Source organism: Amblyomma mixtum, chromosome 1 (genome assembly GCF_055824585.1).
Source record: "Amblyomma mixtum isolate Tamu chromosome 1, ASM5582458v1, whole genome shotgun sequence".
Taxonomy (NCBI): Eukaryota; Metazoa; Arthropoda; class Arachnida; order Ixodida; family Ixodidae; genus Amblyomma; species Amblyomma mixtum.
The window spans coordinates 42,293,289-42,320,386 of NC_143012.1; the positions used below are offsets into that span (position 1 = coordinate 42,293,289).

General features: G+C 45.6%; 1 protein-coding gene across 1 annotated transcript in view; it reads left to right on the forward strand.

Moving 5' to 3' along the window:
- LOC149366131 (uncharacterized) overlaps positions 1–27,098 on the forward strand; it is a 56,318-nt gene that overhangs the window by 16,693 nt on the left and 12,527 nt on the right. The window contains exons 2-16 of the mRNA XM_089548959.1: positions 10,362–10,398; positions 12,103–12,277; positions 13,072–13,189; positions 13,300–13,378; positions 13,823–13,912; positions 14,053–14,173; positions 15,713–15,787; positions 17,870–18,014; positions 19,438–19,510; positions 19,908–20,037; positions 20,947–21,132; positions 22,920–23,031; positions 23,890–23,975; positions 24,696–24,821; positions 25,771–25,935. Of these exons, the coding sequence (XP_089405085.1) occupies positions 10,397–10,398; positions 12,103–12,277; positions 13,072–13,189; positions 13,300–13,378; positions 13,823–13,912; positions 14,053–14,173; positions 15,713–15,787; positions 17,870–18,014; positions 19,438–19,510; positions 19,908–20,037; positions 20,947–21,132; positions 22,920–23,031; positions 23,890–23,975; positions 24,696–24,821; positions 25,771–25,935 (1,683 nt within the window). The 5' untranslated portion in view covers positions 10,362–10,396. The remainder of the gene's footprint in view (positions 1–10,361; positions 10,399–12,102; positions 12,278–13,071; positions 13,190–13,299; positions 13,379–13,822; positions 13,913–14,052; positions 14,174–15,712; positions 15,788–17,869; positions 18,015–19,437; positions 19,511–19,907; positions 20,038–20,946; positions 21,133–22,919; positions 23,032–23,889; positions 23,976–24,695; positions 24,822–25,770; positions 25,936–27,098) is intronic.

A 27,098-nucleotide genomic window follows, 5' to 3' on the forward strand; every position in this document is an offset into this window, starting at 1 on the left:
TCCTGTTTCATCTGTGTCGCTGCTTGAACGCACAGAGAGTACAGCGTTTGTCAAAAATGTACAGCTCTAGAGGTTTGCTTCTGAGCCCTGTAGTGTGTGTGGTTTGTTCTGCATGCTCGGTGACCCTAATCTCCGGAAGGCAGCAGGCACTTGCATTCTCAACCCTCAAAGCTTAGGACTGCCTAATGCCTTAGAGCAGCTCCGCTTTGAAGCAAACACCTTGGGCTGTGTACTTCTGAGAAAGGCTGTATGTAACCTGCAGTGAGGAATCAAAAGCGGGGCACAGATCGTGTACGTACCAGCTCTAGCCCGTGCCGGGCCTGGAACTTCAAGAACTTAAGTTTTAAGGCGAAAGCCTTTAATGGCTCGTACTGTCGTCCGTTAAAAAAGCGTGTCACACGCGTTTAACTCGGAAACTAAAAAAGATAGAAGAAAACCAATGGTTGCTTCAGATAGCGGAGGAAAAAATGAACGTAGAAGCCAAGTTTGATGACTGTAGGTTAATTAGTTAATTAATTATAAGCAAAAATCTCGAAATTGTGTCGAAATAGAGTATACGTCGATATAGCCACATGAACGGTGTGACGTCACATCCACCGTAAGTCGTCACGGCATAGTGAAAATTGTCACAGAATGGTCGGAAAAACGTCGCGTTTGTGTCAGATGAGATGGAGAAATGTGTTATTAAGCGTAATTAACACTTAAGATCCCCGAAAGATGTATAATTTGGGTATCGATATAGCTACGGGAACGATGCGACGTCACATCCACCGGAAGTCGTCACGGCACAGTGTCCTCGGCTTTCGCCTCTCAACACTTTAGTTGCCAAAGTGTTCTCGCAATTTTTACGTAGTTTCGGAATGCGTCATTCCTATACCTCAAGAGCACTCTTCCCTGTCCCAGCTAACTGATTGGGCGCGCGTAGTTTCCAATTAACGCGCCTCTCTCTAAGGAGCGTTGTTAGAACGCGCGGAAAGGCCGGGGTCAGTTGCGAGCGGGGTAAAAGAAACCGGCATGTCTCGGCACTCGTCGCCGATAATTGAGTCGCTGCAGCTCTGCCTGTCTCGTATTAAAACGGTGCAGCGCTGAACGAGCTTCGAGGTCGCTGTACGGCGTTTCGCACCTCGTGCGACGCTGCAAAATACAAACGCGCCGGTTTCAAGTTGCTATATCCGCGCCCAGAAAGCCCGGGAGAAAACTCGGAGAAGCCGTTTGAATCAAAGGGTACAGTGCAACTGAATGCCTGACTACGCTTTGACCAAGCAAGTGTGGTTAGTTGGGGCGTTACGCTGAAGTACACTGGCTTGCAGTGTCGGGCATTTTAAGGCGAAAGCCTTTAATGACACATACTGCCGTCCGTGAGCAGAGGGTGTCAAACCTTTGGCAGCGTTTAACTCGTATTAACTCGGTAACTAAAAAAAAAAGATAGGAGAAAACGAATGGTTGCTTCAGATAGAGGAGGAAAAAAATGAACCTAGAAGCCAAGTTTGATGACTGTAGATTGATTAGTCAATTAATTATAGGCAAAAATGTCGAAATTGCGTCGAAATAGCGCGGGCGTCGATATAGCCACTGGAACGGTGTGACGTCACATCCACCGGAAGTCGTCACGGCATAGTGAAAATTGTCACTGAATGGTCGGAAAAACGTCGGATTTGTGTAATTAGGCGTAATAAACACTTAAGATCCCCGAAAGATGCATAATTTTGGTATCGGGAATGGTGTGACGCCACATCCACCGGAAGTGGTCACGACATAGTGTCCTCGGCTTCCGCCTCTCAACACTTTAGTTGCCAAAGTGCCCTCGCAATTTTTGTTTGACACATTACCACGTGCTTTCACAGAGCCCCTCGTTGATGCTTCGAAAATTATGAGACGCAGCCGTGCGATACGGTTTTTCGTGCGCACTGTACCTGCAGAGCTTCTTCCGCAGAGTTGCACGCTAAGAGTGAAACTGAGCGTGCAGTCAGTTGGCAGGAGAAGGCCTTGCGGAGTTTCGAAGACGTCGACAGGGCGTTCCCTTTGCTCGAAATGGCAGGAAAGTGAATTCCGTTGGATTAGTTGCTCGGGCGCTTTGATGCGTGCGGGGTAGCAACCGTGGCTGTAGACGATGCGAGGCTAGAAGGCGTGATCTGCATTAAAAAAAGAAAAGAAGAAAGGATTCGCCCGCTGAGGTAAAACGCTGCTGAATTAGGACACCCTTTTCTCACTTTTGCTTGTCGCTTTTAACGAAAGATGCACTGTGTATATTATTATAAAATAGCGATTACTCATTAGCATCCACACAAGTTTAGCCATACGGCTACTAAGGAACGCTGTGCAGCTTCCGTAGTTTAAGAAAACTTCGTACTGGTCCGGGGTTCGAACCTGGGACCATCGCCTGTCCGGGGCAGTCACTGTACCGACTTCTAGCAGGTGGTAGGGTGAGGGTAGAGGGGATGGTATACTCTAAACAGAAAGGAAAAGGGAGTGCGCTAGAAGACAGCTTACTCCCTTTTTTACTCCCATATAGGCATGATTGTGTTTAGAGTGTAAGGTGTTTGACTGCGCTTGGGTGGATGCTTATTAGTGATTATACTCCCTTTTTGCAATTCCATTCCACTGGAGGGTTCCCCTGAAACATTGGACTGTGTACATTAACCTCGTATTACACCCAATATCCCTTTTAGGGTATGCAGGTGTAAATTTTGCAGCTCCATTATATGGAAAGGTGTCTAATGTGTAAGGGTGCCTTTAGGCCTTCCGAGCACCTTTCCGGCTGAACTAACTCGGCCGCCACCAAGCGCCACTGGCTCTATGGTCGGGTATTGCGCAAATGGGGTTTATAAACCCGGAGAAAATGTGTAGTGGGTAAATACGCGACACGTTACTGCTGCTTGTGCCTGCTGTATCCATGTTCGTTGAATTCGATCACCTCGAAAAGTCTTAAGCTTGTTTCCGCCTTAGCACGGTCAATTAGGTTCTTGCTTTATGCTGTTAGCTGTAGTCGTAGCATAGACTTTCACCGCATTTTTGTGTGAGCGGCCTTGACGGAGACTGGTCGCCTCGTAGCCACAGCTAATTGTTTGTACTTTTAATGCGCCAAAAAAGAATACATCATGGTCATTCTGCGACCATGAAAAAATGCATCCTCGTTGCAAACATGTCTAGACAGGTCGTAAAAGAAATGCCTGGCAATCACAGTGATAGCCACGGCTCTCATACACTCCAAACAGAAAGGAATAAAAAGGGAGTAAGCTGTTCTCTTACTCTGTTTTACAGAAGGTGGTGCGCTAGAAAACAGTTTACTTCTTTTCGCTCTCACATAGGTGTATTAATGTTTAGGGTGTATAAGCCCACAAAGTGTATTGTAAAATGCTGTTGTTTGGTTACCCTGATGACTACCTCCTTTCTTTTTGGGGTGCATGAATCACAGAAATGACCGACACCTTATTAAGCAATGGTTACTCGCCACACCCTTCGTGAGGGTGTATTTCTCTGTTCAAACGCATTTGCAGTAAATGGGTGTAACTGCAATTACCCCTTTGCCCGGGTGTTTCAATAAGCGTGACACCCATTTGAAAGGGGTGTAATGTTGTGAGATGTATATAGCACATCAAAGCACCCTTAAGGGTGCAAATTTTTCTACGCTCTGCGCCCAACTCCTACTTTCCACAGCGCTGCACGGATTTGACATGTCTAGGACCGCGAGATATTGCCGACATCTGTCGGGCGCGCGTTTTTTTTTTTTTGTTACTGCTTTGTACGCTTGTATATGAAGGAGCTCGTCGCGCGGAGAAGACTTACTGCAGGCGTCGGGCTAATTATCTTCGAAGAGATCGCGGCGTCTCCTTCCAGAGATGCCTCCCCGTGATTTCCTGCCGGGGCTGCCACACGGGCATCGGCAAATAATTAATCGCGCGGCGCGTTGATCCTCCGCCGGCTCTGGCGTCATTTATCGCGGTGTACGCGGGTTCCCGCCCGCTATACGAATATTTCCGTCGCTCGCATGGGGTGACCTGCGTGGTGTCGCTTTCGACAAGTTCGCCTGGAAAGAAGTTTTCCCTTCGATGTGCGCAGCAAGGCAGTCTCATCGCGTCCGTGTGGAGTACAGTGTACGGTTGTCGAAGTGGCTTTCATCTATAACTGCCCCCCCCCCCCTTTTCCACCGTCGTTCGACAGCCCTTCCCGGTCTCATTGGGAGTCGTTAAGAGGGAACAGCGCAAACACAGGTCACAGGAACGAACAACACAGGCGCTCACTTACAGCTAAAGTTTATTTGAAAGCTGCACACAAAATAAATAGTCTGGAAACAAGCTGTCAGCTGAGTCAACGTCAGGGCGGTGTAAAGGGCCGGATAAAAGCGATAAAATATAAAATTTTTAACAAGAGCGACATGAGAATATGAAAACAGCAAGATGCAGGTTAAGGATGGATAATGAGCATGCGGTTGGGTAAAAAGGAACGGTAATTATGGAAAAAAGAAACGGTAATTATGTGGACCGCGGAAGCTGGCCTGTTTAAAGCTCCTAGGTAGCTAGACGCCGGAAAGGGGCACTACTTGTTGTGCTGAATACACTGGATGCTAGCTTAGCGAATCGGTCTTGCCGTTGTTCATCAAACAGTCGTTCGTATACCGGCTATTTCAGCAGACGCTTTCAAAATTTTCTAAATGTAGGTAATACGCGTCACCAGCGAACGTTTTGTTTGTGCGGAACTTCTTGCGCGCCTCGTGCGCTTAGTTTAAATTTCATGCGAAAAATTCTCCAGACTTTTTCGCTTGCGGGGCTTTAGAAAACGAATTTTCCTTCGTTGCTATAGCTGGTATGGCATTGTTTTGTCTTCGGCTGCAACTCGCCATTAAAAATGACCGTATAGATTGCGCTGATTTTATAAAGTTAGCTAGTTAATTAGCATGATTTTTAAATAAGTACCCGCCGCGGTGGTTCAGTAGCTTCTGCGTTCACCTGTTGATCCCAAGGTCGCGAGATCGAATCCTGGCCGCGGCGGCTGCATTTCTGCGGAGGCGATGTCAGCGCACGCTAAAGAATCCCGGGAGGTCGAAATTAATCCGGAGGTTTTCACTGCAGCGTTCCTCATAGGGCGCTTCCACCATCCACCGTGCCACTAATCCGTGCCATCATCCACTACAGTAATCCACTATGATACTGGATGGCGGTTTCCACCTTCTCAACACTATAAGCCGGATTTCTGAAAGGGTGCCATTTTTAAATAAATGACGTGCGCCGCGACCGACAGTTTGTTTGTTCCTGAAAAGATCTTTCAGTTCAGTTACTCCTATTTATAGGAATTTTTGAAAGCGCTCTCTGAAACACCCCATACTTTAGCTGTGAATAGTATCAGTGTGTCGCACTGAATAATGCGGAAATTTACTTGCAAGGTGTACAGTCGCGATCAATTTGAAGGTGATCGCGCCAGCGTCGACCGGCGGGCCTTTCAAGCTGCATAGCGGCCGATATCGGAACTGCGACGATAAAGATTGCGTTGCCTCGGTCGCCGCTCGAGCGATCACCTTCATATTGATCGCCACTGTACATATCTCAAAACTGCGTGCCACCGGCGTTCGCCGGCCTTTACTTCTCGTTAGGGGTGCGCGAGTATCGAAGTTTTGGAATTCGAATCCAATGCGAATATAAAGGAAAAATCTATTCGAATATCGAATAGCTGGTCAGTAGAAAAAAAAACTTTCAGAAAAAGATAAATAAGGAAATGTTTTTGTTATCGTCGGAACGGCGAGAGTGCTTTTAGATGGGAAAATGAAATTGGCAGTGGTTTAGCTCTGGTTAAGCCTGGAGGATTGCGAAACCAACGAGGAGAGAGAGAGAGAGGCGATGGAGAGCGCGCAGGCAGCGGCGGCGGCCCCGGCACGCTAGCTATGCGCCGCTACTGCGCATGCGCAACTGGCGAGCGCGGCGGCGGCACCTCTCACCCGCGCAGCGACGGCGGCGGAGCGCCAGCTGTGCGCCGTGTGACATCGCGCATGCGCAGTATGGCCTTGCCTCATCTCCGCGAAATGGCTCGGCGACTCGCGCAGTGTTGCTTTCGCAACAAAAATGACCAGCGACGCGCCAGTTGTGTCTGAAAGCGGCGCGTAGTTGGATTCGGACGGCTGGCGAACGCGGGGCTGATATATAGCCGCCGTCGCCACGAACTTGCGGCTAAGCTCAGAAATTGAAACTACGTGGCCAGGCTGTTGTTAGGCCTAGCGAGAGGGACTTTCCTATGGTTGTTACATCTGCCTTTGCGCGAATTTCAGAGGTGCGCGGGTTTCAATGCACCATGCTATAGGTGAGATTTTTACAAAGTCGTTTGCATTGCCGGTGACACTCCGACTCGGACCTTCCTTCGGGCGCCCCATGCTAAATTCCGCAAGTGGGCTTTCCCGCATATCACACTTCACCAGAACGAGGTGTCGGAAATCACGCTAGAAGAGTCATGAAGGCGATAAAATGAGAGCCATGGTTGTGGACGTTTAATATGTAACACATGATGGAATGGTCAAATGACGGAAGGGTCAAACAAAGGGACAAACCACGTGCTTTTGCGTTGTAATTGTTCGAAGCGAGTGGTCAGCCATCCCACATATCATGGTTGGAGGGAAAGCCCACTGGCGGAATTTCGCACGATCGTCCAAGCGAATCAGCATCCAAATGCCACCAGTCCACGACGAAGAAAGCGAATAGGGCACCTTTTTATTATTACCTTGACACTTTAAACTTGGTCTGCGGATAATTTTCTCAGATATTGTGGTTTTTCTACGGTTGGATTTATGAGAGTCGGCGATTTGTTTGAAACATATTCGGAAGGTTTCGAACATCAGTTTCTCGAATAGAATATTTGAAGCGAATAGCAAGCATGTTCGTTTTGTGTTTGAGAGAGAGAGATATAGAGAAGGGGAAAGGCAGGGATGTTAACCAGAAAGGTTTCCGGTTGGCTACCCTGCACTGGGGAAGGGAATGAGGGGATAAAAAGGGAAGAGAAGAGAAAAGGAACGAGAGACAAAGTCACAATCTAGCAAGCAAGGCAGTCTCTCGGAAAGACAAAACATTGTCTTATGAGCCTTGATGGTAGTCGGCTGTTGTGGCCACGGGCCGAGGATCTTGGGCTCTGTGAAAGGGAGGGGATAATCGTAAAATGTTGGGCAGATTGGGATCACAGATCCCCAGAATGGGAAGCGGTGGTGTCTGAAATCCGGGACTGGAGCCCGCGGGCATTCCACTGAGAAATAAAAGCTTGTTTGACTTTCTTCGGAAAAGATAGTTCCGGGGGAGCCATGGTGTCTTCTATTGTAGAGCTGCAAGAACTGGCAGTAGCGCGTCCAGTACTTGCAGTGCGTTGTGTGCTACTGGCGTGCGTAAGCTGGACAGCAGATCACGCATGACATTCATCAGTGACGTGAGGATTGGAATCACTTGCATATCTTGGCCAAGGTCGGAATCATGCCTTTTGCCCAGATCCGTCGTAGGTGACGCAGACATACGGTGCGGCAACGTACTTGACGCAGTGCGCGCTCTAGGCTTTGGTAGTGGTGGCCACGTGGTATCAGAGACAGCAGGTTGTGAGTCACCGGTCGCCGGGCTTTCCTGATTTGTTGTCGGTGGAGGCGGACAAACTGCAGTGCCGCTTGGGGTCTTCTCTTCGAAGGTATTTGCTTCCTTCAATAACCTTCGGCGGCGGCGCGAACGACGTCGTCGCACCTTAGCAGCGGCTTCTCTGTGGGTGGAATGGTCACGCACCATTTGCTTCAGTACCGCCCTTTCGGTCTTTAGGCGAGGGCAGTCCTTCGAGGAAGAGTCATGAGGGCCACGACAGTTGACGCACTTCAAGGCAGTCGCGCGGCAACTGTCGCCGCTGTGGGGCTCAGAGCATCTTGGGCACACGATCGAGTTGTGACAGACACCGCTCACATGGCCAATCCTCATACATTTCCTACACTGTAGCGGCTTAGGTATGAATGGACGAACTGGGTGACGAAAGTGCCCAACCTTCACGTGTGATGGAATGCAGTCACCCTTGAACGTAAGCTTGACGCATGTAGACCTTCCAAGGCGCTGAACTTGCATTATGGAAATGCTGTTGGTTGCCGGCTTGATTAAGATGGGCAAGTCGGCATCAGGGATGGCGATGTCGACGTTGTAAATTACGCCAGCCGTGGTTCCGCTGTCTTGTAGCATAAGAGGGCGTACACTGAAATTGCCAAGTTTGGTGATGGCAGCCAAACTGTCTAGCTCGCTTCGCTTCATGACATCAATGGCAATGATGTTCTTATGGGGGTTTATTCTAACGTCTTTAATCCCTCCTGGTACGAGACTCTCAAGAAACACAGAGATGGCTTGCCTGTTTAGTAGATTCAAGTTGTCCGTAGACTCCAGTGGCACGAACAAGGCTGTATGTACCTCGGCACTTCGCGCCCTGATGATCGTATCCTTACTTGAGGACGTCGTTGACGTCGACTCATTTTGTCTGCGCAGTCTGCGCTTGGCCTTCTTACTAACGACGGGTATGAACCCATCGTCGGTCGAGGAGTCATCACTTCGAGGAGCCGAGTAGTCATCACCATACACAACGGTGTCCTGGCTGCTGGAGTCACTCGGGGCGTACAGGCGCTTCCTCTGGGCGGCTGTTGGCGACCCAGCGGGATCCACAGAAGGCACAGCGGCGTCCACTTCCATCGCCGTGACACAAAGGGGGCGGCGCCTCCCTAATTATGACACAAAATATAAAAAATCTGCAGAGACATGAAGCCGGCGTTCTGACACCGAACAACTATGCGCACTCATCCCACAATTCATGCTTTTGAAGCCCTCGATCCCCTTTAACATCATGATCTATGGATTGCGCGCTGCATGTGTAATCTCACAAAATTGGACAGTGCCTGTGCGCAGTTTGTTGCAGCCAGCAGTAAATTGCTACTAGATTTGTGAGCTCATCACAAACCGTGAAAGCGCTTGGTGGATGGTGGTGAACGCTGCGAAACGCCTCTCAGATGTTCTTTGTGTGTCTGTTTAGTGTATTTTCGGTCAACTTTCTGTGGCTGTACAGTCAAGGCTGTTGTTATAGGGGCTTATTGGGTTTGGCTAAAGTACTAACTGCTCTTTTTTCATTGGTTGTGTGACCTGCAGGTGCCATTTGGTCCCGAGGTGGTTGAATAAGTGCTGTTCGGTTTAATGGAACTTGCTTTGAATGTCTTCATGGGTTCCTTTTCTCCTGAGGTGCGGTGTACACAGTTATAAACAAAAGTTCATGGGACATATGTGGTGTGGATAAAATTTATTTGAGCCCTGCTTTGCGACCAAGTCGCCTGGTATTGATACCAGCTGATGGAGCATCCGTGCCCTCTCTTACTGGCAGGCATTTCAGGTGATTTGGTTGGGTGACTGCGCCGCAATAAAATTTTCTTTCTGCATACTCGCATCCCGTAAACTTCTGTTTCCAACTGCCGTTGCTCTTTATGCCTTACGTTCATGTACGCTGAGCTCCCTTGCAGGGTAGAGTGCAGAAGAGCCACGTGGGAAGCTCTGTGCCAACTGCCAGCACCCAGAAAAGTGTTGAAGTTTAAAACAGTAGGCTATAATCTAGTATCATGTTGTGTGACACGCTGTAACACGACTTGGTTACAAGCAGTACGAAGTTTTCTCTATTTTCAACCATGGTCCAAGGATTGTTACATGGTGCTTATAACGTAGATTGTATTTTGAGGTCTGGTCTCTAAGTAATGCGTCTGGCATCAGTGCTTCGCTGGTTTGTACTGCAGAAACATTAATGCCTATCCTCAGGAGAGCGAGTTCAGACAGAGGAGAGGGCAGAAGTCACCATTTGCTGGAAAAAGGAATGAACGAATGCACTGCTGGTGTGTTTGTGGGTTCTGTCCCTCCTTGGCAAGGAGTGACGCTGGTCTACTTATAGCCAGCTTAATTACCCTTTAATTTTTTATGCGGGAACCAAGCACACACTAATGTCTGGTGCATTACTATGCAAAGCAGACCACAACTAACGGTTTCAGTGCCACATTAATGCATAAACAAGCAGTCGGTTATAGTAGGAAGGACTTTCTAAAGGTGTTGAAGTGAATACACTGAAGCTTGTAGCTGTGATTTGATTACAGTTGTGAGAGTCTCTGTGACTGTGTCATGCCGACGAATGTTTCATTCCATATTTTTACAATTTTCTAAATGTCAACAAATGTACTGGCAAGGAATCCGGCACATTCACGTGCTCTTGGTCATATTTTGAACGGTAAAAGCTTAACAACCTAAAATATGCTGTGATCTAGATGAAGAAACAGTTCACATGTGCATATTTTTCACCAAATGTGTTGGCTCTGAAAACTAAACTATGTGCTTTCCTTTTTCTTTTTACAGTTAATTCTGGAAAACCTCTGTTGAGACGTTTGCAAATGTGAGTTTTATCATTCTTCGCTTCACTTAATTGTGTGGTGTCAGTGGAGTGGAATGCTCATATTTGTAAACTAGTGGGACAGATAAAGACCTGTAAAGAAGAACGTGCGCACATGAGCGTCGATGGCTGCCCAAGGTTTTATTGAGGACAAGGCTTGTGCAAAGAAATTACAGTTGCTGCTACACTTATGATAAGTTCTTCATGGCAAACATGTATCATGGAATGAGTGAACTTATTATTAAAAAAGAATAATAATAATAAAAATAATAAAATAATAAAAAGAATAGCATAAAACAAAATTTGAGGAAGGAAAGACAGAAATGATGAGAAAGAAAAATGTTTTTTTTTCTCTCCTAGCCTTTCTCTGTTGACTTTCAAAAAGTCCGTAGGGCTGAAAGGTTAGGCTTGTAGGCCAGACTAGGATAGGCACTCGTGCATGTTTCTGGCTTCTGTCTGTGTTATTTGTGCATTCGGGCTTTTGTCAAAAAGGGGAATTAAATTTACTGCTTGCTTGATCGTTCAGGTACTCTATGCATTATGGAGGTTTCGGTCGATAGGGTTTTTCACTTGAGGGTGGTATAATATTTGGAACTGCAAAAAATTAAAGAGAATGGAGGGTAGAAAAGAGGGAGGGTTGGAGTCGAACAGAGTCAAGACACTGGCTGCTCTGAGTCACACAACCAGCAAATAGCACATTTATTTATTTATTTATTATACCCTCAGGGTACAAATGTACATTATAGAGGGGAGGGGCGGATGCAGAGGCATACACATTTTACACAAAAAGTTATTAGTAAAAAATATACACAATCTCTGTAAAACCAGTACAAAAACGAAAGTAAGCATACAAAAAGAATGAAAAAGAACAAAGGTACAAAGAGTAAACTACGACATCGGTAACGGTGTTAATAAATACAGAAAAATATGGCAAGGAAAACAAATAATAAAACAAGGAATGCAGTTCCTAATAAACAAACAGTCGTATTGGGAATATGAACACCATCTATGAACGCCATGATGATGATATGAGCACTAGCTATGAAAAGAAACTGTGTAATGCTGATTTAAAGTTCTCAATTTCAGATATGCTTGTTAGTGATGCTGGTAGGTTATTCCAGTCATTGCTTGTCCGAGGAATAAACGAGTATGAATATGCAAGCGTATTTGAGTGTGGAATATGTACCTTTTTGCTGTGGTCACGGCGAGTTGAAATGTATGACGGTGGTTGAACCCAAAGATAGCGCAAGGTTGTGTTATGATGGTATATTTTATGAAAAAGAGACAGGCGAGATAGCTTTCTTCGGGTCGATAAAAGTGGTAGTTGTAAGTAGGTTTTCATATTAGTAACGCTAGCGGTCCTTTGGTAGTTGTTTAAGATAAACCGGAGAGTTCCCATTATTCAGCCCTTATATTTGTTACTGGCCACGCTTACCTGTATAATATATCTTTGGACTGCATGGAAATGCAAATACAGCACATGGTGGCTATATAGCTTACCCTAAAGAAAGTCTTCTGTACATCTATTGCGTTTAAAAACAAGTGCAGCAGGTGAAGTACGCTGAAGACTGTGGTAGCTGCTGGTTTTTGCCAGCTCAGAAAAAAATGGGGTAGTGATTGCACTTCCACGAGTTCCATTTGTGTGCTTCTGGGATTTCTCACCAATGGCCAGTGCCGTATTGCTTATTGTTTTCGATGGGGCCCCAGGGGGATGGGCCCAGTGTTCCGGCACTGCCCCTGCTTGCGGCCTGCCCGAGAGGAAGTCCGAGTGCTGGACTATGCCCACCAGGGCCTGGAGGACGTTCCGTCGGAGGTGTTCAACTATGAGCGCACTCTGGAGGAGCTGCATCTCAACGCCAACCAGATCAAGGATCTACCCAGGGTGAGGCATCGCCAAGCAGTGCACTTTGTTCAGTGCCTTTTGGTTGGGAGCCCGTTCCAGGTGCTGTTAATTGCTTAAACAAGAGTAAAAAAAATATGCTTCTATGTGTTCACAAGATACGTTATGTAGACAGCCCAATCCATCCACAGAAACCTTTCTCATCCAAACAGACCGTAGTGTGCCTTCGTTGAACTTTGGAAATCACCATGTCATTGTTGTGTTCTATGTGCGGACTATGTTTTAAGGCAGATCAATGGTTGTTGGCGTCTAACCCTTAAATGTGGTCAGCCAAGGTTGTTAAGAGTTGCATTTGACTTTTCATGGCTTTGAAACAATCACATATTGGCTCCTTAGAAGGGCAGCAAGTTGGGCTAGTTGGGTGAAACACAGTGCTTGTGTTGTGTACTTCTCATTCTTCGTCCTGCGTTCTTGTTCTAACTGTGTGTTTTTCCTTCAAAATGGCTGCTTAGACCCTGAAAGAACAAATTCAGGTTACAATAAAACTAGTTGCATTGTGCCATTTTATCTTGCCTCTTATGATCAAAAAGAAGTTAACCTCATTTGCTTCATTGAAAATAGTGGCAAAGCTAATGCACAGCTTCTAAGGATGGGACACTTTTATTCTGCACAGTACTCCAGCACGCACGTGATTACGAATAGATTGAAGCTTATCAGGAGTGCAAAAAAAGCAGTGTTTTCAGTAATAAGTTTGCTTCTCTATTTTGCACATTATACTTTTTTGTTTTGTACTGTGCACTCATTGAGTTTCCCATCATGGTCTTCTCTTTTTCCAGCCTCTATTTCACTGCCACGGACTAAGAAAGTTAAACCTAAGTGATAATGACATTCAAACTCTACCTCCAGCAGTATCATCGCTCATCAGTCTAGAAGAACTAGACATTAGCAAGAACAGTAAGTGCCTTTACATATGTTGTTTGCAATACTACACATGTATTGTTCTACCTTAGTGGGTAAAGCTTGCCGAGACTTGATTTATCGGATTACTCGCTTTCTACTTTCAGATGTGATAGAAATTCCTGACAACATCAAGGGTTGTAAATGCCTGTCCATAGTAGAAGCCAGTGTGAACCCAGTAGGAAAGTGAGTATCTCCGTTCAGCATAAACCTTTTGGTTTGGTTTAGTTTATTGGGGTTTAACGTCCCAAAGCGACTGAGGCTATGAGAGACGCCGTAGTGAAGGGCTCCGGAAATTTCGACCACCTGGGGTTCTTTAACGTGCACTGACATCGCACAGCACACGGGCCTCTAGAATTTCGCCTTCAAGAAATTCAGCCGCCGCGGCCGGGATCGAACCCGCGTCTTTCGGGTCAGCAGCCGAGCACCATAACCACTGAGCCACCGCGGCGGGGTCATAAACCTTTTTCTCACGTGGTTGTTGTGCATGGTATTCATTTGCACCTAAAATGTGAATGCAGTTTTGTATCACTTCTGTAATGAACTGTGAGAAGCAGTGCAATTGCTACAGAGCGTGACACTGATTTTGTTGTGACAAAGGTGATTGAACTGTAACGTCCCGCATTTCAGACTTCCCGAAGGCTTTACACAGCTCATAAACATAGAACAACTTTATCTCAATGACACGTTCCTGGAATACCTGCCTGCAAATTTCGGGAGGTACGTATCTGTTTATTTCTAACTATTTTTTGGTTTTATGTGTTGGTCTAGCATTGCTTGCAAAGGCTTTTACAGCTGGTGCGATGTTGATGACAGTGTACTGTGTTCGTAATTGTCTTCAAATTTTTGTAATTCGGCAGGCTGTCGAAATTAAAAATCTTGGAGCTAAGGGAAAATCACCTGAAGGTTCTCCCGAAGTCCATGGCTCGCCTAACAGAACTTTCTCGCCTTGACATTGGCCAGAACGACTTCGCTGAGCTGGTAGGTTTCCGAGCCTTTATTGTTGATTCTGCAAAATCCAGAAATAGCAAGAGTGAAAAACATGACCTAAGGGACTTTTTTTGTGTGTGTGTGCTCGCTGGTTATGTGTTATTCAACCTCTTTCAGACACCAGTCAACATTGTGAAGTATTTACTTAAAGGGCTACTGAAGCGGTTTTAGAATTCAACGAGTTCAAGGTTGCCGAATGTGCGGAATATGCAGGTAAAGCCTGCGAAAACATTTTGCTCTAGCATTTGGAATGGTGGCGTCATCACCGAATAAAGTCGTCGCTGGCGTTCAGGCTTCTCTGAAGTGCACAGCGAGAGCGACGGGCAGAGGCCCCGTTAATGATGTGACGTATGACGGCACTACGTTTCCAGCGCAGAAACGGTTATTCCATGGAAGAAAACCGACGCCATCGAAGGTGAAGCTCACGATGCATTGTTTGGCGTCATCTGATGACACACAGGAGCATGCAGGTATAAGCAGCGGACATCTGAAATTTCGGCTACAATGACGTCACTGCCGAGTTTCCCCGCACTCCTCCAACGTATTGAGAAGAAGCCTAAAACATCATCGCTGTTTTAATCGATGATTATGACACCCTTTTAAATGCTAGTGCAAAAATACTTTTCTTGCTTTATCTAGAAGCTTGATAGATTCGAATTCTTCAATAACCTCGAATTCTCAAAAAACCGTTTCAGCTTCCCTTTAAGGATCTGTATAGGAACTCTCTCCCTTGCATGATACCCTTCTGCATGTGGGGGCTTGTTTTTGGACACTTTAACCGGTGCCATGCCACACGGCCAGATTTGATGCTATTAAGTGCTTACTGCCTTAAGTTTTAATGGCATTCGTGCGGTTCCACACGCATAAGTTTAATGGCATTAGCCTTACTGCCATTCGCAACCTACTGAGTTCACCGCAACTCATTTGCCCGTGCAATGCGAACTCTCGTTCCCATTCCACGCGCAGGAAAGCATGAGTAACAACTTCCTAACCAGTAGCAAACGGGTAACTTTCAGTCAGAAGAGGCATCTATATATACCGCATTTTCGATGAAAAGAGCGCCATTTTAAACAGACTTTTTGACAGGCACTCTCGACTTGAGTGCCGATATGCGAGTTTATGGCTACTTTCCGACTTGTAAAGCAAGAACAGCCGTATTCTCAGGAAAATCATTTTTACATTACATTTGAACAACATTCCCGATATATTGTGCTCATTAGCACTGTTTACATTCAGATGAAACTTTTGACTGCCTTGCAAGCGTTATCATCATCCTCACTTTCGATAATGACATTAAATGTGGATAGGTAGCACCAAGTCCGAAAATAATGGCATTAACAAACTTAAGGCCTTAAGCATTTACTGCCATTTATTGTGCGCATGTGGCACGGGCATTAGGCTACAGTTTTCCTATAAAATATCTCATCACCTATAGTATAACTTTCTTTGCATTGTGAAGAGCTCTGACATTGCTCCTAATTGGGTTGCCGTGACTGGTGCTTACGGTGATGGCATTTTATTGTTTTGCAGCCTGAGGTTATTGGCAGCCTTCCCAGCTTGACTGAGCTGTGGTGTGATAGCAACAGGCTGACAGCTTTACCTTCGGTAAGTGGGCTTTCTGTTGGGTCACTTGTTATCACTCGTCATTTGACGTGATCACTTATAGCACTTGCATTCGGCTTCTGTGTTGTGGTGGAGAATTATTTTAATCGATAAGAGTTGAGTCATAGTGGTTTTGTTTTCCTTGTTTCGTTACTGGCCAAAGCAGAAATCTTTATATTAATTGCATTAAGTCTCAAACTTGTTTTTATTCCAAGCTGTTACGTGACTTTTTTTTCAAACTGCACACTTAAGCCACAGCCAAGTAGAAGAAAAGACTCAGTGCGGGAAAATATTTTGAGCGGCGTTCTCTGTGGCAGGGTTGAGCACTGTCGTTAAAGAAAAGTATTAATTAGTTCAGTTAGAACTAAGTGCTGCAAACTGAGGTTTACTAAACACTGTGTGACCTTCTTCAGCTGTGCTCGAGAACATTTATATTGTTTATCTGTGGTGGCAGTAGGTATGTAGGCAGGTAGTAGCGTAAGGTCTGAAAATAGAGACCTCGCCTTACCACTAAATTATCACAGATGAGCAGAAAGCCAATTGTAATATAAAAAAAATATGGCACACTGCTGAAAGGGGATTTACGAAAATATATATATCGATATATATTTCTTAAGCTGAAAGGTAATACTAGCCAGGTGTGACGTGATAATACCTCGCATGTCATTTTCGTCACGCCCACTTGGCAAACATCAGCAAGTCAAGCCAAGCCAAGCCTACAGATTCTGTGACAATAAGTTCAGCCTCAGGTCTCCTACCAGCGTTTCTTTAATGACGTCACTGTTATCCCTAGTCGCATGCAGATTCAGAGCACGAAAGACATGAAGGGCCTTAAAGGGGCTGCGAAACACTGCTTGGGGGGATACCGGCTATACTTCAGGTGGGTTCTTTATGTCACACAAATGCTGACTTAAAAAGAATTACAGGAATCGATGCACAGGAACGGGAGTTATTCAGTGAAGAAATTTCAAAATACAAGCAAACAAAATGCTGCCCTCAACTCGATTTTGGCGGGGCTTCCCACTCCTATTTCACTCTCTCAGTGACGGCACCTGGCGCAACCAATCAAAACAGCCAGCCAGAGCACGTCGCGGAAGTTTGTACTCCATGGTTGCCTGCTCTCTGTAACTCGTTCTTGCTGAGACGGGCAGCGTCGTTTCCATGCCAGAGTGCCCCTGGTGGTGTATTTTTATTTTACTCGCTTTGCAGGGATTTTATCTAAGACAAACAAGTTGTTTTTGTTGATCTAATAGAAAACGCAGACAGGTGACAAAATGTGTCTCTATTTATTCACACAATTTGCAGTATATTTACTGTTTGTCCGATCACCAAGCTTGCGCCAGGTGATGTCATATCCGCTGCTAAAAACCCGCCACTGTGTGGCGACACCATCAGAGCCATGAAGTTGTTTTTGGGAGGACATTAAAATATTAAAAAACGGAATATATGCGGTATTACCGACGCTAATAGCACCATTATAACTCACTGTATGCAATCAACAGGCAAAACAGTTAACTAAGATTGTGTTTCTGGGCCCCTTTAATAAAGGTGCTTTTCTTCTAAATGATAAGAGAAAGCATCCAAATCTGCGTGATAAGGATCAACCTAGTGTTGAGATTCTAACTCTGGCTTGTAGATGCCGGTGCACAATGCACAGAGTTCTATTTAGTGACTTTTTGCTGTTTGCGTTACATTTTCTGACATGACCATCAGTTCTTGTGTGAGCTTGACTGGCGAATGGTATCAGCATCTTGCAGTTGTCGCATAATGTTCGTGTTCTCAGTGAGATCATCCTAGAGATAGTTTTTTTTCTGACGTGTCATACTGTGCCCCCCATTTCGTGCAAACATTTTGTGAGCAAAGTTTTCTTACCAAACCATCAGCAGCTTACTAAATGCGGGCATATGAGGTGAATGAAGCTGTTTCATTTCATTGGGTTGTTCTTACCTGGTATCGTCTGCTGCGCATGTTTTTGTTATTATTTATTGCCCTATGCAGTATATATGTGTGCCCGTTTTCATCTAGGACTGCACTAAACATCTCACGGCTTGCTGCTTGTGCTTTTCTTTTCTGTATTTGAATTAGTACATAGGAAACCTAATAAAGCTCACCTACCTGGATGCCAGCAGGAATCGCATCTCATTCATTGCTGATGAAATCGAGAACCTGACAATGCTCTCCGATCTCACACTCACAACAAATAAGCTGCAAAAGATTCCAGAGACGCTTGGTAAGATACTCCATCTCTCAGAGCATGTAATCTTCTTACGGTGAACTGAATGTGCTTGTCACAGAGTTTTTAGTTGGTCTCTTCTGCGGTGACAGAAGTTTTAGGGTTGTAGTGTCTGCATGCTGTCTGCTGCAGCTACTGATGTCGTCCATCTGTTATTGTTAGTTTAGTTTTGGCACGCTTAGCTTGTTTAGTTAAGGCATTCAGCCCCCTGAAAAGGTTGATCCAGTTCTTGTGATATACGAGGAACTGCGAATTGGTTCAGTGTCTTTAAAGGGACACTGAGGAGAGCACTATCGATATTTTTTTTATAGTAAAATCAGATAGTTCGGCATTTCATTGCTTTGTTGCCACTTGGCCGGCAGCGAAAGATGCATTTATTTTGAAGAAATTTGGATTCGAAGTTGAAAAAGTTTTTCGCGCCGCTCTAATTCAAACTTGGAATTCTCTTATGACGACACAGGACTAAGTGACGTGAAACATTACGCATACATGACGTAACGCAGACTCCGTGATTTCTGGTGGCCAGCAGAGCGGCCTAGCAGCAGCCGAAAAGAAAGCTACCGCCGGCCGCACGTTGAAGGCATCTATCGGCTATTGCGGCCGTCACTACAGTCGCTTCGCTTACGTTTGCACCGGCGTTTTGCCAGCGTTACGATGGATCCCGTTGTCGAAGTCGTCAACGAAGTTCTCGCAAATAGTCACCTTTAGCATACCGTGTACCTTGTTACCGTTAGCGGAATACCGGGAGCCCGCCTACCGCCGATGAAAGGGCGCTGATTCGTCCCGATGCTGCAGGCGCGTGCGTAGCCGCCGGGTACGTGGCGCCATCTGGCGACGTCAAGGAGATTTGCGCCAAGGAGGCTGCGCCTCAGTGATTCATGACTTCACGGGTCCTAGCGTTGCTAGAACCATTGGTTCTAGCAACACTGTTTTGTCCTATGACGTCACCACGCTTGTACTTGCAAGTTTGGCCTGTGGCGGCGATACCTGTATTTTGGTTCTTGCTCTTTTCTACGTTACAAGAGCGTTGTTGTCAGTATGAGTGGCATTTTTGTAATCAGGAGCTGGTATTCTGTCGATGCAAGCCAACTTCAATTTCTCCTCAGTGTCCCTTTAAAGGGGGTGACTATAAAGGGGATCTTTACAGTACTGAAGGTTCACTTCCCAGTTTCATCTCTCAGCTTTCCGGGAAAAAATATACAGCGTGCAACTTCAGACCGTCGTTTTGTTCCAATCAGCTTTTGGTTTGGGAGACAGGTCAGAAAATACCATATAACTTTTTATTTTAAGAGTCACAACTGCGAATTGGTGCCTATCAACTGTCTTAGAAAACGGATTTGGTTATTCAAAATGTTCAAGTAACAAAAACTCACTTCCAGGACAGTCTACAGTCATAATGATGGTGTGATGTATGTTGCAGGCTTTTTGCAGAATCTCACAACCTTACGACTTGATGACAATCACTTAGCAACGTTGCCTGATAGCATCGGACAGTGAGTATCTGTCAAATTTGATTTACGCATGCTTAGTAGCAGCTTTTGAAGCTGTATGTCTACCTTGTAAGCATTTTGCATGTTGCGCACTGATGTCTGTTAAAAAACTTCCTTCAGAATACAGAGTGGCTTTTCCAAGGCCCCCATAAAAGTCCCAACGATGTTTTACATACGCGTTTTCATTCATTCAACTGATTCTTGAAAAGGTTAGCATTGAATTGGTCTATGTTGAAGAAGGTGGCTGATAGGTCAAAAGACAGCACGTTCGGAGACCATCTAGCCTGCTTCACAGGATAAATGATAAGGCACGGAGATAAAATTACAACAATGAATTCCCTTCTCCTTAGACAAAGACTTGCCTGTGAATAAGTGCGAAACTCTCTGCCTTTCCCTCCAGGTTGTCCAAACTCGAGGAGCTCATCATTAACAGCAACGAGATTGATTCACTGCCTTCCACAGTTGGGCTTCTTCGAAACCTGTCGATACTCATGGCTGATGACAACCTTTTGGAAGACCTTCCGCCGGAGGTGAGTTGAAAAAAATCAGATAGTGCGTCTACGTGAACCAGCATGTGTTTTGTGGGCCGTAAAGTGTAGGCTGAGTTGTGTAAGTAAATGTGCGCATTGCAGTCCACACCAAGCGCACTAGTGGTCCCTGACATCCATATTTTGTTTGTGTGTGATTGAGTGCTGGTGCGGGCAAGTGTGTATGGAGATTATTGAACACCAGTGCATTTAAGTTGGGATGCTTGGGAAGATAACAAAGTACTCATCAGTGTTAGTTAGTGTAGGCAGAAGTGCGAGTACTTACCTGAAAATGTGTGTGCATGCATGTGTGTGTGTGTGCAAGAGAGTGAGTACATGAGTCTAGTGCTTTTTATTTCACTCAGGTCATTGCTGCTTACGGAAGACATAAGGAGTAAAGCCTTTTCTTCCTTTCACTGCAGCGGTGTATTAGACATTTGCTGTGGCCTGGATACAGTCACACACCGGCGACACCTTGTGGCTGGAAAGACAACTGTTTTTTACACATTTTGTAGCTCTAATCTTTTGCTGCAAGGCGCCTAAATATTCTCCTCAAGCTAATGAAAAAACTCGGGGTGTACCCAGTGGTCGGTATTGCTACTGCAGCCATAGAAACACCATAGCTGCCGCAGCGCGAAGTGTCAAGCTAGTGCGCCGCGCATACAGATGTCGCCACTGCATGGTACTTGACTGGTACTTGATTGGTACTTCATTTGTACCTCATTGGTACCTCATCGGTACTTCATTGGTACCTCATTGGTACTTCATTGGTACCTCATTGGTATTTCATTGGCACCTCATTGGTATTAGTACTTCATTGGTACTTCTTTTTCATGCCTGACTTGCGTGATTGTCTCCCTGTACCTGGTGCAATGGTGTGTTTCTTGTTCTTGCTTCCTTAAACCGGCTCAGATTGGCAGCTGCGCCAAGCTGCGTGTGCTGTCGCTGCGGGACAACCGTCTCTGCAACGTGCCGGATGAGCTCGGCCACCTGTCCAGCCTTCGGGTGGTGAACCTGAGCGGCAACCAGCTGAGGCACCTGCCAGTGAGCCTCGCCAAACTCGGAGGGTTGCACGCACTCTGGCTGTCCCAGAACCAGGTGAGAAGCTGGCTTCACTGCACCGCTTCTCTGCTGTGTGTTGTGACGTCGGGAAGCGCTAACCAATCGTTTGACACAAACAAAAAGAGACGTTTCGGCTCCGCTACAGGAGCCTTGTTCACAGTGAAAGGGAGAATGAAGGGTGGGTTCATTTTAAATGCTTCATGGTGTGACGCAAACAGCGCGTGTAGATCGGGGTAGATTTCCTTCGTTACAGTTTAGCGTCTGTGACGTGGTTTGGATATGAATGGATTTCGGGCAAAGCCTTGTTGTCTTGTTCTTTTCTTTTCCAATTATCCTCGCGCTACCTCGCGGTAGTGAAAGTGAAAGATAAGCTCGAAAAAGAAAAAGACAAGTTCCCTGGCGTTGTCTACAGGATCCCTTGCGCTGGCTGTGACCAAGCGTACATAGGTGAAATGGGTGATTTTCACAAAAGATTGCAGCAGCACAACAATGATGTCAACAAGCGGCACGTGGCAGAAAACGCACTAGCAGAACATGCTGTTTCCATGGGTCATGTCATCGACTGGGATAGCGCGAGGATAATTGGAAAAGAAAAGAACAAGACGACAAGGCTTTACCTGGAATCCATTCATATCCAAACCACGTCACAGATGCTAAACCGTTACGAAGGAAATCTACCACCGATCTGCACATGCTGCTTACGTCACACCATGAAGCATTTAAAATGAACCCTCAAATAGGGGATATTCAAAATTCCGCAAGTGCACTTTCCCGCATAACAATGTTGACCCAAACAAGATGGCTGACCATGCTTTTCCAGCTGAAACAAAGCAAGAAAGACTGGTTTCTTGTTTGATTCTTCCAAAGTACGTTTCCTATATTCTGTCCACACCTTTAGCGCCTGTCCTGTAGCCCACGTAGTTCCTTTATAGCGAAGTCGGCCATCTTGTTTGGGGCAACATCGTTATGTGGGAAAGCGCACTTGCAGAATTTTGAATATCCCCTATTCTCCTCTTCTTTGTGAACAAGGCTCCCGTAGCGGAGCCGAAATCTCTCTTTTTATTTGTGTCAAGCGATTGGTCAGTGCTTGTTATTTCCCGCCATGAATTTTCCCGACCAGACGGGTTTCCATCGAACCCTGGATTTCAACGAAAGACTTTCAGTCTTTTTTTTTCTTTTTAGTAAGAAATTGAAACTAGAAAGATTGAGCTAGGCAGCTGATGGTTTAGGCTGTTAGTAAATGTTGAGTTGAACTTTGCTCATCTTCATACTGCTGCAACATCTAGAACCTTTTGCCTGCTTAGAAACGGTCTTGCATATTTCAGTGTGTGCATCAGGCTTGAACAACACATACGAAAAGCTCCTCTTTAAATCATACTTTTGAGCTAATTATCTCGTACTGAATCAAGAAGTGTGGAACTTGGAACAAGAGAATAGTCTCGGTAGGACATGTCATGCAGACGACAGATAATCGATGGTCTGTTAAGTGAGGTGACGATGGTGGTGATGAATTTCAGTGGCGAAAGGGCAGCTTTGGCCAGTGAGTGGCATGGCACAAGGGTTAAGGTAAGAGAATGGTCCAAGGGAAGGAAATTGTTACCAGAGTGACCAAAAAAAAATGTTGGGCGGGTAGATTAGGAAATTTGTAGGGCTAGGGTGGCCATGGCTGTGACAAAACAGGAACAGTGAGAGGCTGTTGGACGAGTCCTTCGTTTTGCTGTGAATGCAACTTGACTGCTGCTGCTGCTGCTGCTGATGATGATGATACTAGTGGTGTTAATGATGATGATGGCAACCGTTCTGTACTCGCCTTCTGTCTGCAGACAAAGCCGTTGGTGCTACTGCAGTCAGACATGGATCGTGAGACGGGGCAGCGCGTGCTCACCTGTTTCCTCCTACCACAGGAATCGTCCGCTGCTCACGGAGATCAGCCGAGTACGTTGCATGTGCCACTGACATCGCATTTGTGGAGGCTCTGACACTGTGAACTGCTGTCACATCTGTGAAGCCTTTTTAACGACCACTGTAGCTTTGCATTTTTATGAACACATTATGCAAAACGAGGCAGAAAGAAATGGAAGGAACATCGCTTTATTCAGTTCCAAATTAAGCACCAAGCACTAGATGGAGGACTTAATGGCTATATGTTATTAGAGGATAACATGGTACATTTTCTTGTGCCTGGTATTATGTACAGTTACATCTGCTTATGTTTTAATATGATATATACCTGACACTGTGATGTGCTGTCATACCTACGATGCCTCATAATGACCACTTTAGCTTTGCATTTTCCTGAAGACAGTATGAAAAAGTGAACTGAAAGAAATAGAAATTGAATCACTTTATTTGGTGCCAAAATAAGCACCAAGCACTAGAATTAGGGCTTCGTGGATATGTGCTAGACAGTAGATGACTTGGTTCATTTTATAGTGCCTGCACCCAGCAAACCAAAAACCTCTCGGAGACGTCTAGCTAGACGTCTCTGAGAGGTTTTTGGTTTCCTGGGCAGTTTGCATTTGGGTCAAGCTGTGTTTTGGTCTGGTCATGATGTATGATGTTTTTTGTTGGTTTTGATTTAATGTTGCTTTTCTTTGAGTTCCTAATGCACATCTCTGTGTAACTTATACCAAGCTTCATAAGGGCTGCTAGCACTCACCCACTCTTCTTGTTTTTGCTGTATAACTCTCGCCTAACCTCGGGTTATTATTGCATCATTCTTTGCTTTCTTTCATGTATTGATGTGCTCATGGTATGCCTAGTGAAAAGCCAGCGCTTTCCTCCATTATCCAGATGCTGTTGAAAAAGACGGCAGCACGGTGCCCAGCGAGAGGCGAGGCACCATCACGTTTGCCTTCGACACTGACGTGGATCGACCGGTGCGTGAAGTCACAAATAATGTTGCAAAAGTGTGTCGTACAGAAAGTAGGGCCAAAACTTTAGCTTTACTATATAGCACAGGAGCCGAGTATTAAGGCGAAAGCCTTTAATGCCTCATCGTTATCGACAGAAGGTGTCACGCTTTTCGGTTGGTCGAAATGGTTATGGCGTCAATACGCAGTAATGAGGTCACCCACGGATGCCTGATGCCCCCTTTTGGAGCAGACGACAACTAATAAAAAATAGTTGTCGTCCGCTCCGACAGGGGGCTTAAGGCGTCCGTGGGTGACCACATTACACACCTCATTGCTGCGAACAGAGCCATGGATACAACCGAACTCATCGAAGCAGAGAGAGAGTCATGCTAAAGAAGCAGTCAGAGTCGGCAGTCAGAGTGTCTAGTTGTAATGTGTAGTCAAAGTGTGTAGTCAGATAAAGCACTAGTACAGCACAAACAGGAAAGGCTTTTGCCTTGCAGCACTTTAGAGAGCCAAAGTTCCGCCTGAATTTTTTTTGTGGTATTTTCTTTTAATATGGAGTGCACACTCCCTTACAAAGAGAAGTTGGTTCTTTTCATTAGCAGCTGGTTACGGTCACTCTTTTTTTTTTCTTTCTATTTCTGTCGTCTTACATTACGATTTAAGGATGGAGTTGTTTCACATGCTGCTGGAACATTACTGGCCTCCACCATTGACCCATTTTGTGCGTGTCATGCCCAGGGTCGTCTCGTCCGCTCGCCAACTCCATACCCCAAGGAGCTAAAAGCACGAGCCCGGCACGTGCGGAATCTTCGTAGGCAGATGAACGGTGACGTGGTTGGCGTGGGAAATGTGGTGGTGTCGCAGGTGAGTGTGGTGCTTCTTCAGAACGCTTGCGCAACCTTTACTGCCTGCCCGTTTTCTCCGCAAATCAGTTTATCAGGATACTTGTGAGCTGGTGTTTTTGGGGAGTCTTTTGTGCTGAACTGCATCTCGGCATGCATGGAGGGGAGTTTCGCTGAAGAACTCTACGGAGACCTGTACACAGTGCCGATAGGACATGTTACTACTTTTTTTTGGGCTGCCAAGGGTAACGCAGTTGTCAACGTGGTCTCACTGTTTAAGACTGACGCAAGTACTTGTCTTTCATTGCTTGCTTGGGGAAGCAACATATCTGTTGCTAATGCGGTTCACACAAATTATGAGAAAACTCCTTTAGGCACTGTGTGCTCAACTATGTAGATAGCAAGCACATCTTTTTCTGAAAATGTGCTACCACGCCTAGCCCTGGTTTCTCTGTTACAGGTAAATGGAGCACTTGCCAATGTGCAAACAAAGTGCTTTTTCTTGTCAGCCAGAGAACGTAGTTATTAGTATTTCTCAAAACATTGAGCTTGCTGTCATGTCCTCTGCCATTTCCATGCAGGCAGATTTTGGCACAAGTAATAGTATGATTTTTTTTGTGTGTGTGTGTGTTTCTATCATCATGTGCATCATCAGAGAAAGAAACTGATAACAAGATCCCTAGGGTGTTTATTTGACAAATCTGGTATCTAAATGTCGCAGTTTAGAGCCATTGTGAGGCTTTATGTGTGATCTTGTTCACATCAGTAGAGCATTAACATCTTGCACATCGCATTGCAAAACTAGCTAATTTGCTTTCTTGACACCTGGATATATACGGTTTAGGCTGAAAATATTTATTTTGAATTGAAGTAATGAAATGCGCTATTGATTCGGCAGTGTAACTTGGATTCATTTCATTGCGCAAGCAACTGAAATGCATTTTCAATCTCTTATTGCTTTTGCCGTGTAGCCGACGTCTCGATTGGATGGTTTCGGTCGAGGAGAGAGGCCTGGGCACGAAAAGCCGCTGCCGCCGCCACCCGAAGTGGTGGTTCGTGAAGCTAAGATCGTCCAGCCCACATCGCCGTCGGCAAACGCTGCCGCCGATGTGGCTCAGGTGCACGCCGACAGACCCGTGAGTTGACGATCCGAGACAAGGCGGGGGTGAAGGGACGTTATGCTGCTAATCACCCATAACGACTGAGACACTTCGGAATGCATGCAACTGCCATCTTATTTTGTAGTTGTGTACCTTGCTTAACTTGTTCACTGTGGCGGTAATTTTCAGCACCCTAGTCCCGGAACAGTGTGACCCACCGGCGAGTCATTCTTAGCGTATTCTTGGGTGTGGCTTGGCCCGCCCCCTGAGTGACTTGCAAGCCAGCTTTATTGATTTGCCGACAGGCGGTTAAAGCGACTTGGCACGCGTGCTTTTTGCTGGCTCTATGAGAAATCTGAGCTGTCCCGCGGCTTCAATTAATGGCTCAGCATTCGTAGCTGCACAGCATGATTAGACTACATGACCCATGACGCAGTGAACATGTTGAGCAGAATACACCTTATTACATGTCACATGTAGGTCTGAGCTTAATTTAACATCGTTGATCTTTCAACGCTGGAATGACGTCCGATAAACAAAGCCATTGAATTATCTTCATGTAACTTTGCTAGGGTTCGCATCTGCCATTATGCTCAAGTTTAATCGCTTGTATTATGATTTTTTTTGCATTATCTGTGGAAAAGGTCACAGTAGCTTCTGAACTCAGCTGAACGGACTTTTAAGGAAGGACGCAACTTTGAAATCCAAAAAAAATGGCCAAAAAACTGTCATATCCGCTTGTATGCCTCGTCTTTAATGCAGTCTCCAAATTTCGCCACTCAAATTGACTGGGAAGTACTCTGCATTGCGGGGAAATGCTTGAACAATGACCGTTTTTCTTCCTTACGGTTTTCTGCCTAGATGACCACCTTTTGGAGCAGATTCTGTGTGACTGTTTCATCTATTTTGACCCCGTTTGTTTTTTTGGCACTCCGAGATTCATAGTGCAGGTCAAAATATTTTGTGTATTTCAAGTTTGTGAATTTTAAGTTCTTTCTATAAAAATTTCTTTCCCCTTCAGATATGTCGGCGGGCACTGCATCGCAAAAATTCAGAACAAAATTTGTGGGCTGTGAAAAAACAATTCTGAGGATGTCTTGATCTAAAGCACAACTGGCGAGACTTTGTAAAGTGTTGGCCTAACTTGTTAGCGGGTGTGTGGCATCAGGCAGTGCCGCGTTGGTTTACAACTTTGTCCG